At 45.5% G+C, this 10,911-nt stretch overlaps 1 protein-coding gene across 1 annotated transcript in view; it reads right to left on the bottom strand.

The window, feature by feature from the left end:
- Positions 1 to 234: 234 nt before the first annotated feature.
- PEX5 (peroxisomal biogenesis factor 5) overlaps positions 235 to 10,911 on the bottom strand; it is an 18,589-nt gene continuing 7,912 nt past the window's right edge. Inside the window, exons 4-17 of the mRNA XM_029960645.1 lie at positions 10,500 to 10,535; positions 10,190 to 10,322; positions 9,360 to 9,494; positions 8,220 to 8,325; positions 6,922 to 7,012; positions 6,438 to 6,554; positions 5,981 to 6,073; positions 5,687 to 5,806; positions 4,965 to 5,108; positions 2,760 to 2,830; positions 2,375 to 2,590; positions 2,070 to 2,235; positions 1,725 to 1,882; positions 235 to 1,360 (exon numbers count right to left, since the gene is read on the bottom strand). Coding sequence (XP_029816505.1) covers positions 1,159 to 1,360; positions 1,725 to 1,882; positions 2,070 to 2,235; positions 2,375 to 2,590; positions 2,760 to 2,830; positions 4,965 to 5,108; positions 5,687 to 5,806; positions 5,981 to 6,073; positions 6,438 to 6,554; positions 6,922 to 7,012; positions 8,220 to 8,325; positions 9,360 to 9,494; positions 10,190 to 10,322; positions 10,500 to 10,535 — 1,788 coding nt within the window. The 3' untranslated portion in view covers positions 235 to 1,158. The remainder of the gene's footprint in view (positions 1,361 to 1,724; positions 1,883 to 2,069; positions 2,236 to 2,374; positions 2,591 to 2,759; positions 2,831 to 4,964; positions 5,109 to 5,686; positions 5,807 to 5,980; positions 6,074 to 6,437; positions 6,555 to 6,921; positions 7,013 to 8,219; positions 8,326 to 9,359; positions 9,495 to 10,189; positions 10,323 to 10,499; positions 10,536 to 10,911) is intronic.

Raw genomic sequence — 10,911 nt, 5'->3', positions numbered from 1 at the left:
AACACAACCTCCCTCACTGCAGATGGCCAGAAGATGCAAAAAAAGTGTCACTGACCTCTAAACCTAAGTAAGGAAAAAGAGCTGTTGGCACAGGGAAGCTCTTCTGCTGGCTCACTGAACTGAAGCCTGGGGCTACAGCAAAATGAGGTCCTTTAAGCTTCATTTAGATAAACTATCCAAAAAACAAAACCTGGGTCAAAAAGGGAGACAGAAACTGAGAGACATTCTAATCTATCTTTTGAAAACCAGTGGGCTTATACCTTTATTATACAAAATACTTTACAATTAAAAAACATTTTCCCGAATAGAATCATATACAGATATTTATAATTAACAAGATTCAGTTACACACAAGATGGGAAACTTCTGCACAAAGGAAAACAATGACAGGTGAGCAAGAGAAAATTAAGACTTGACCCCTTTCCCCACCATATTCTGGGAGGAGAGGTTACATTTTAGACTTTTATTCCTATCACAATCTCTCAAGCCTGAACTCTGGGATCTCCTCTTACCCTAACAGGGTAAGGGCCTCCACCTGTGTCCCTAGCATAAGTAAATACTCTTGTCTTAAAAGGTTCATGAAGAGACACTGAGAAACTAGCATCTGTCTGTACCATGAAGTCACCAGTGGCCAGAAAAGGGGACTACTGCCCCAGTTTTCCCTAGCAACCCATATATACATACATGCAAGCAAATACATGGGGAAGCATGCTCAAAACCCAGAATTTTTCACCCTTTCACCAAATGGCAATCCCACCCCACCAAAGCAACCTGCACTCAAAATACACCCTTGCAGGCAGTCTCTGCAGAATGGCTAACACAACGTCTCATGGCCAAGCTGGGCATTACTGCAAATGCAGTCTGGTAAGAGGGCTGGATGTTGCCATCTTCCCCATGTTGATGATCTGCATACCAGCAAAGTGTCAGTCAGTCAAGGAGGTGATAACGTGAACCACTCAGAGATGCTCAAGCCACAACAGACAGCTTGCAAAAGTTGCACACTTCAAAAGGGGGGGCCTTGAAAAAAAAAAGTTGCCAATGATCTGCCCTACCAGGGCAAAGATGTGTGTGAACCCTTGTGAACATTTTCTCTCTAAGAAAGGTCACTCATTGCTGGGCTGGGCCAACCCTGCACTCACAGGGGAGCCCATCCCAGAGTCACTGCTGGAGGCCAAATGCCTGAAGCAACGTGGGAAGATCCCGGGCATCAGCTGCCCCGTACAGGTCACTCTGCCCCAGCATGGAGAGGGCCATGCGGAGGGTGCTCCAGATGTTGTCAGACATAGCTCCTTGCTGCCCCCGCGGGCCTCGGCTCTTCTGCTGCATGTGCAAAGCCTCTAAGAAGTGCTCCACAGCCTCACTGTCAACAGGAGAACACACATATGCTTAGTGGAAAAGATGGTACATCTCATACTCCCTCTCCCATTTGCTTCTAAAGTATTTCCCCTCCAAAACAGTTTCCTCCTCTTCATCAGATTCTGCCCCGTTCAAAAACCAGAGGTCCCCCTTTTCTCTCTAAAAGAATCTGAAGTCCAGATGGCCTCTACTCCAACCGTAACTGTGTGACACTTTGATTTCAGGGCAGAGTCCACACACTTGCTCTGCTCTCCTATGCCAAGAGGCATAGGCAGTGTGGCACTGTCCTAGTAATCTATTGCAGCCTGTCTCCCACAAACACATGCAAACTCCTGGGTCATAGCACATCTTGCCCATCCTGTGCTCACCGGTGGGCGCCTAAGTTGATGCAACTGATGCCCAAGTTGTAACGAGAGCGGATGTATCCTGGCTGGAGCTCCAGTGCCCGACGATACGCAGCCACAGCTTCTTCACTCCGATTCCCATTGGCCAGGGTGGCACCAAGCTTGTTCCACAGAAGATGGTCCTGGAGGAATGAGCAGAGAGAAGGGACTGACATGAACTGGATGTCTTTAAGCTTCAAGCTTTCCTTCCCCGTGTGTCTGTCTTATTCCTCCAATATGTACTCCAAATATATACCTCTCATATACAGAGCGCCTCCACCCAAGCCTTCACCCATAAACCTCTGGCATCCACAGTCTGCCCTTTCTTACATTGGGGCGCACACTGAGTGCAGCACTGAAGCAATCCACAGCCTTCTCGTACTCGCCACTGAGGTTGAAAAGGACACCCAGGCCACACTGAACATCAGGATCCACAGTTGAGGGGTTGCTGCGCACAGCTGCTAAGAACAGCTCTTTCACCTCCATGAACAGCGAGCTGGAAAAGCACAGAACAGGATGCTGGTGTACTGTGGAGAGAGCTGGCCTGGGGATGCTCACTCTGTTCCTGCCTGGACCAGCCCAAGCCCTCCAAGAAGCCTGTCAGCTGAAGGCTGAAATTTGTCACCCTAACTCACTCAGACAGCAGGGAACCTAGGACACGCTTGGAAGGCCCCAGGTTTGTCCCTGAGACACTCTCCTCTGGTTCCTTCTCCAGCAGGTGGGCGTAGTCTGGCTTATGGCGTAGCCAGTCCCGCAGGGTCTCACATGCCTGCTTCTGCAGGGACTCATTGGTGAAGCTGACTGCTAAAGCCATAAGTGCTGTGAGGTTCCCAGGCTGCAGTTCCAAGCACCTGCAGGTCAAAGAAAGAGAAGTGAATACAGTATTAAATCAGTCCAGGAGACACCCAGATACAGGAGGTAACACAATCGAGACAGAGTACACCATGAGAACTAAATGGTCCTTGTGGCACCACACATAAGACAAGGAGCCATGCTCAGGAGCACTTCTGCAACACTTACTGTCTGAGGGCACTGATTGCCAAAAGCTCCTGTTCATTCTCTGCTTGGGTGGTTCCCAGATATTGCCAGGCCTGGGGAAGATAAAGATGTATAAAGTCCAACTTAATCACAGAGAAAAAGATCAGCCAATAAGCCACAGACACAGAGATTAAATCCACCATATTATCCTACACATTTTAAAAATGAAACCAAATATATCAAAATATACACATTAACCACAGGTATAAGTTCCTCTCAAAAGATACACAGATGTCATGGCACATAGGTCCTCAAGGCCAACAAAACTGGCATTGTTATAGTGAAAAGAAGTGAATGTCTACCTGGAAATCTATCATAAAGCAACTGTTGGCAGTTTTACACTTAAATCACAGAATCTCCACTTTTAACTTCTAACTGTGGTCAAACTGCAGAGGGAGGAGGAAAATGCCGATCTCTTATTTCCCAAGAACAACACAGCATAGCAGCAGTGCTAACAATAGGAAGACCCCCGAGGCAGGCAGCTGTATGTACTTGTGCAGTGGTCCACTAGCAAGTGGCAATCTTGGAGAGTTGACTATCAGACCTGAAAGTAGAAGCACTGTTATTTTACTGAATTTTCAATCATCGTGATACCAGTACATGAAAATGACTTCCATCTCCAGGTAGGTGACATAGGGAATATTTAACTAAGGCACTAAATCCAAAGCACATGTTTTATCTACACTTTATGTTGATGTCCACACCCCTGGCTTCAAAATAGGCTACACAGTTGGTGGGACTGTCAGCACGAAGTACCTGCTTTTGGAACATAAGTCACAAAATGCAGCATCCACTGCATCACAGAAGGAAACTGTTTCATTAGCAAAGACCCAGAAATGCTGTACAAGCCACCACAAGCAGAAGGCAATCTACTGTCTTGAATTTCTAATGCCTCACCATACAGCTCGCTGCAACTCAAGAAGTGCTGACCACACAACTGCATAGTGTTCTGCCAGCAGAAGAGCTGAGATTCAAGGTAAAGTTGTGACTTGGACCAAAGCAAACCTGACATTTCCTTCAGAGCAATTGTTCATGTCTATTTGATCACAGTACCATTTGTGAAGTCTTGACTTCTGTACTTTTTGCAGTCACAGTAGAAGAATTCAGAATGTTTTCAATACAGCCAGCCAGAACTGGACCAAGATTTCTTCCCCTAAGGTTTCTACTAGCTCTCCATCATGCTCAGCCTGCAGCCCACACTGCCTATGAGAAGAAAGCGACAGTTCTAAAAGAGCATTAATAATGCCTTTCGACCACCTTAAAGCTAAAGCTGATCTTCAAACCTTCTACTTCAAACCTTCAAACCTACTTTTCACCTACTCCTCCCAGTATGCTAAAAAGACAAATGTCTATTCCCTGAAGGCAAGAACCTCTGTTCCAAGGTGTCACTCATCTAAGTCTCAGAAGAAACAAATTATGTATGTCCAATCACACACAATTAGCAGGGCTTGAATTAGACACACAGAGAATTCAGCGGCCCCAAGTCCTTGAGGCAGACACTCCAGAAACAGACAATACAAGCATATTTGCATTCTTCCTCCTGAGAACATCCATGTCCTGTACCTCTGGAGAAAGGCACACAGACTATTCCATTTCTCGATTCATCCTGCAGAAGCTGAAATGATTTATGGAAAAAAGTATTCACTGAATTTGGAGCTGGAAATCTGTCTTCAGTGTAAAAATCATTCTTTGGCCCACAAATTCAAATGAAGACTGTGTAGACACCCAAGCCATCTCTCTCAACCCTTTTGGGTTACATCTTCTCCCAGCATCTAGATGAAAGTCTTAGTCAGAACCCCAAATCTAATGAGCTGCTCAGAATTAGACTTCAATACAAATACTGAAAGCAGTTATCTGTCATAAGTATCTCTAATCTTACAATGCCAATAAAGACTTTCACAGAAGCAACTTAAGAGATGAGAAGTTGTCTTGGCTCCGTGTGCAGTATCATGTGCTACAAAGATTTTAGAGCTCTGGGCCAGAGCCTCTGTGTTTCCTTTAACTGACCTTAAGTCATAAACCTCCTTTGCTCACAGCCCCCCCCAGGGATCCACATATATCGGCTACAAACCCAGAGCCACAAAAAAAATGAGGTGTTTTCATACATCCTGCACAGCTCCTAACACTGAAGTGAAGTTTTCTACACTCACCCTGACACCTCTGCCTGTTACCTCCGCTGTCACTCACCTCCATATGATCTGGCTTCTGTTGCACTGCAGCCTCAAAGAGCAAGACAGCATTGGGGAGGTCACCTTCCTGTAAGCGCTTCCGCCCCTCTTCAAATGCATCTGGGTGGTCTCTCATGGGATTATCTTCCTCAAACTGGTAACCCTAGCAGGGAAGACAGACAGGGCTAATGCTAGGAGACAGGTTTAGGGAGAAGAGCACTCTCTAAAGCACAGCACAATCTAGTCTTGTTGCATCAGGAACAATCAAACTGCAGACCAGATAGCATCTCGTCCTCATTGCTAATTTGTAGCAGATCAGAGAAGAATGGTTCTTCTTCCTGCCTGCTCTGCGATGAAAAATTCTCCCAAACCAGACCTGGAACAAGTTGCCACAGAGATGAAACATTTGGTATGGATCTTATCAGCTTGGGAGGGGTGGGGAGAGGGGCATGGACAGGGCCAGGGGACACAACACTTGTACCCATTGCATAGAATCCCTGCATTCACTGGTATTTGGTGTTGGACAAGAACCACACAGCATTTGCAGACAAGCCTAAGTGAAAACAGCATTTAACTCCTAGCTGATTTGGGATGAGAGTGTAAGTAGCAGTAAAAGATCAGTGTGAGGAGTCCTATCACCATTTAGGGTCTGTGGAGTTCACATGTGAGTCAGACACACTGCCAGCCTCCTCAAGGCATCCTATCACAGTGCTAGGGCTGAGAGACCCTCTTCTCCATTACCTTGTCATATGATGAGGAGCTGAGGTCTTCATAATCAGAGAGCCAAGGGTGAGCCTCTGCATCCCTCTTGGCCATCTCCTCACACTCTGCCTGGAGTTTGTCCCAGAAGTCCACATCTGACTGAAGGGAGAACAGAATGTGACTAGAGTAACTCAACCATAAACTCAGATCTATACATGCCGGAGAACTCCCTCTAAAATGCCTCCAGCCCTCCTCATAGCATGCAAAGGAGAGAGGTAACCCTACTATGGGCACTCAGTTGGCACCCCAGCCCTCCTCCTCAGTCAGCTTTACCTCCACAGCAGCCTTTGCCTGCTCAAATTCCGTATCAAGAGTTGACATGTTCCCAGATCGCGCAAATTGATCCACCCAGGCATCGGATGCCCCCTGGGAGTTCGGAAACAGAAACACACTTTTCTTTTTAGAATTTGGCTACCTTAGGGCACATCCCAAAACAGCAGGAGGGTCTGTGACGACCCCTCCTCCCCATCAGTAAGAACTGATGGCCTATAAAGTGGAAAAGAGTTCATCTGAATTTCCTCTTCCTCCCAGACGCTATGGGAGATGAGAAAACAAACTGTCCACATACATTCCCAGCTTCTGGCTAGACTCTGCTAAGAGCCCAACAGCCCCTCCCTTGTCTCCCTCAGCATTGCTGAGAGTTGGATTTGCCATTCTCCCTTGCTCCCAGACTGTGGCACTGTGGCAAAAAACTTTCTTCCTTCAGAGCATACAGGCCTGGGGCTCCTACCTGCTGCTGTATAAACTCAGCTGCCCATTGCTCTGCCTGATCTTGGTCTCTGTGGGTCACCTGATTAGCTTCGATCGATACCCTCCCATCTCCGATCTGGCGGACAAACTTTAGGAACTGCAGCAGAGAAATGAAACAAGGGTGGAGCTGGGCAGATGTTGTGCCTACAAGCCCTCTGCCCATGCCCCCCTCCTTCACTAAGAGGGCTTCTCTCTGCAAAGTGGGCTCAAAAGGCCCAGAAAGGTGGGGAGGAGAGTCGTGTTGTAGAGATGGATAACATCTAAAAGTGGATTGTAGGATTCAACTTCCAGGAATCAGGGAAGAAATGGAAATATGGGACAACGGGAGGCTTTATTCCTTTACTGTCTTCACCCCTCTCAATTCCACACACCCCTTACTCACAGTAATATAACTACTACCAATTATAAAATTACTAATTCATAGTAATAATTCATCTCTCAGCCCAAACCAGGAGCTTTCTCACCTCAGTGTTCTTGAGTTTTGGATCGTCCACTTTAGAGAGGAAATCAGTAACAGTTTTCTTAAGATCTTCCTCAGGTTGATATTCCTCATACCTGTGTTCAGAGGCAGTAAAAGGGAAAGAGGTGGCCTGATACCAGGCAACAGCAAACTCTTTCATTAACCACAGTGTACACAATGGACCAGACAACAGTACTGAGGGATACAACCCCTCCTCAAAGATTCTGGGGTTTTCCTATGTGATTCAGTACCACTATCCATCTGTAAAAATTCAAAATTAGTCCTAAGTTAACTGTGCGAGTAACTTACGCAAACAGTATCAGAATTAAACAATCACAGAGTCAGCACAGCTCTGCAGAGCAGTCTGGATTCCCTGGCAAGCTCTCATGCTATCAGACACTGCAAGTTTTAGCACTACCAAAAACAAGGTCATATATCCAGGAACAAAGAAAGTAGGTCATGCCTGTTGAAGAGGAAAACAGTGTCTTGGAAAAGCATCAGCTCCACAGAGGACTGAGGGCTCACAGTAAGTACAAAATTCAATATGTTGTCTGGCTTACAGCAGGATAGGACCAGTTCTAGGTGTTACCACTTGAGGAAGTCTTTGGAACTGGTGGCAATGACTCAGGAATGTCCATTATTTGCAGAAAGGTATCAGGAAAGGCATGAGCTGAGAGGAAGGAGAATCCAAATACGCAAAATGTCTTTTAGGAAAAGATCTAAGAGGCCCAAATTGCTTGTGTGCGTTTTGCTTCTTTAATTGAAAAATTTGACTATACTCAACAGGTACCTACAGAGAGATGATCCGAAGTAGTAGACCGTTCTTTTATCTACCAGAAAAAAACACATTGAAATAATATCTAGACAGTTGAATCCAGAAACATATTGAGGAAAGGATGGAAGTGGTTTGTCAGATAGTGAGAATAAAGTGATGAAAGTTTACAGCTAGGAGAGTCTAGTGCTTGAAATCTCTAAATCTAAAAAAGCATCTGTTGCTAAAAAAAATTTCCTGAGCTCACACCTGAAATCACTATAAGGAGCTTTGCATTAGGCATGAGATTGATCTAGCCTACACAATCAAAGTATCCTCCTGGAACTAGAGAACAGAAAAGCTGGGATCTCTTAAAAACTTCAGTCTCCAAGCATGGTTTCCTCTTCTCTCTGAAACCAAAGGCCTGAGAACATCATTTTAGGTTAAAAGACTCAAAAGCATTCAGGCCATAGCAGACTTGTACCATCTATCCAAATTTCACCGACGCAAGTACCTAGCAGCAACAGCTCGTCTTGAAAAGTCAGACTCACCATTTATCTGCCAAAGACTGATCTTCTGATTCCCCAAGCCACAGTTTCTCCTCTGACTGCTCTAGGTATTCTTCTGCCCACTTGGCAGGAGACACAGACAGTGGATCTGCACAGGACATCAGGAGGAATAGGGAGAAAAGTAAGACAGGCAGACCACTACACCTTTGCTTCTATTTGCTAATTCTGTATTTGTTTATTCTGATCTCAAAATCAAGCCTCAGGTTCAGACAGTATATTAATACAGATGCCACTGTAGTGAGAATAAACTTATGATTTTCTGCTTTAATATCACAACTTAGTCATCTGTTCTCTGTGCAATACTATGTAGGTCAAGAAAATTAGCAATGCATTACAAGTTTCTGTCAAAAGCAGAGCCTACAAAGCACTAGGTTTTCAACAGGACTTTCTCAAAGACCTTCATAAATGCCAATTTATATTCCCAGAAACATAAAGACTGAGGGTCAAGGAATGGGACTACCCAGTTTTCTACAGTGTCAACCACCAGGAGAATAGAATAGGATCTATTTAAATCTTACTCATAATTTCCAGATTAGGACATGGATGGTAACAGGATCCTATTCCAGACACAGTTCTATACACAATGCAGAATGGCTTTTCAGATAAAGCACTGGCTTGCTTTAAATAAGAAGCTTAACTGTTGGGCCAGAAACATTCACTTTGCACATTTCCAGGGTGTAACTCCCCTCTACCTCCATTTAACTGACAAAAAATATTGGCCAAAGATTCACCTTTGTACCAAAGAAAAATTTAGCCTTAAGAGAGGGAATTAGAGAACATGAAAGCAAGAAGCAGTACCAGACCATCTCCAAATTGCATCAGTTGAATCACAGTTTTTATAAAAGTTTAAATAGAGTGCTTCTCCTAAATTCTCCAAGTAATCTAAGATAAAACCAAAAGACCTTTACACCTAAATAAAGGCTTCCACACCACATTGTTCACAATTTGGCTAAGCCATCACAAAGCAGCTTCCCTACCCTCCACCCCATTAAAGCTGCTACAGGAAACAACGACTGCTGGGCCCAAAGCAAGACTCCCAATTTCACATTCAGTAACTCTTCACTATACACAGGTATGTGACTGACATTCATCTTGACAGTAATCCCAAAAGGGACACTTCACCTGTCACTTCAGCAATGAACTCCTGTGACCAGTCAGCCTCATTGTAATCTGAAGAGACATCACCAGTGCTATCTGTTGCAGCCAAGAATTCCTGGGTCCAGTTTTCAGACAGTGCCAGGGCTGCCACACCTGGAGCTACATGAAGAAAAAAAATGGAAGTGAGGATTGGAGCACTCAAAGGCATCATTTAAGTGTTCCAGGTTGGCCCTCATCACCTCTGACCTTTCTCCTTCTCTTTGTTAGAATAAAATCACAGAAATATTCCACTTGGAAAGAATCTCTGGAGGTTGTTAGTTTTCTCATAGCAGATTAACACTAAAGCTAGAGATCAGGTTGCACAGGGCATTCATCAGGTAACTTCTGAACTTGTCCAAGGCTGGCAATTCCCCAGCCTCCCTAGGCACCTGTTCCAGTACTGAACTGTCCCCTCCAAGGGAAGAAATGTTTCCATACACCTACTCAGTTTCTCTTTCCACAAACTGTATCCATTTCCCCTTGTCCTTCTCCTGTCTATCGCTGTGAAGATCCTGACCATGGCTGCTGAAGACAGCAATGAGACACTCCACCCCCCTGCCCCTTAGACTCTTCCCTAGGCTAAACATGTCCAGTTCCCTCGGCCTTTCCTCTTCCAACATGTATTCCTGTTCCTGAATACTCTACTATCTCCACCGAACTTGTTCCACTAGCTCAGTGTACTGGGAAGCCCAGTCTTGAAACTATACTCCAGATACAATCTCCCAAGTGCTGAGTAGATGGGAACCACACTGCTAAGAGCTTAACCATAACACCAAGGTCTTTTCCAGACCTCTACCTACTCCATCTCCCCTCACCTCGCTGAGGGGCCTGCCGGAAGCTTGACTGTTCAATCTCTTGCATCTCAGCCAACAGGTCATCCATCTTAAAGGTCTGGGGTGCACGGGATAGTAAAGGGCCATTCTGTGCTTGCAGAAACTCCCCAACCAGCTGCCAAAGACAGAAATGGATTACAAACGTTGCATAGAAGATGAACAGACAGATCCATGGAGCATGAGAGAAAGAAGTGGGCTTGTCAGAATGAAATACTAGCATCAGGTAGGGTAAAAAAATAACAAATAGTGTTGATGAGAAAAGCTATAAGGAGATGAATTAATCTGTTCTTACCTCATCTTCGGTGGCCACTCCCAGTGGTTTGGATACCTGCAGGGAACAGTGGGCAATTGTGTCAACAGTTTTGATCCCATAACCCCCTCCACACACACACTGTGACCCAATTAGATTACATCTTCCTCTTCCTTCAGCTTAGGCTGTCAACATTTTCTTGCATTAGCTGCCTGCTAAAGCTAAAGCAGCAGGAACACTTTGAGGGATTCTGTCCAACCCCCCCTCCCACCACTGTCTGGCTTAGGACGGTGACAGCAAGGTATACAGCTCAACACAGCCACCAGCATCCCCTGAGCGCCCACAAACATGCCCTCACCCCACAGCCCTGTGCCGGGTGACCCCGCGGCCTCTTTCCTCAGAAGAATGTCCCACTGCCCTTTGTGCAGGGACTGCTCCCGCGCAGTGCTCACCC

The sequence above is a fragment of the Manacus vitellinus genome, unplaced genomic scaffold (genome assembly GCF_001715985.3).
Source record: "Manacus vitellinus isolate BGI_N305 unplaced genomic scaffold, ASM171598v3 scaffold_28_pilon, whole genome shotgun sequence".
Taxonomy (NCBI): Eukaryota; Metazoa; Chordata; class Aves; order Passeriformes; family Pipridae; genus Manacus; species Manacus vitellinus.
Note: the sequence above shows the minus strand (reverse complement) of the source record. Positions and strands in the feature narration are given on the sequence as shown.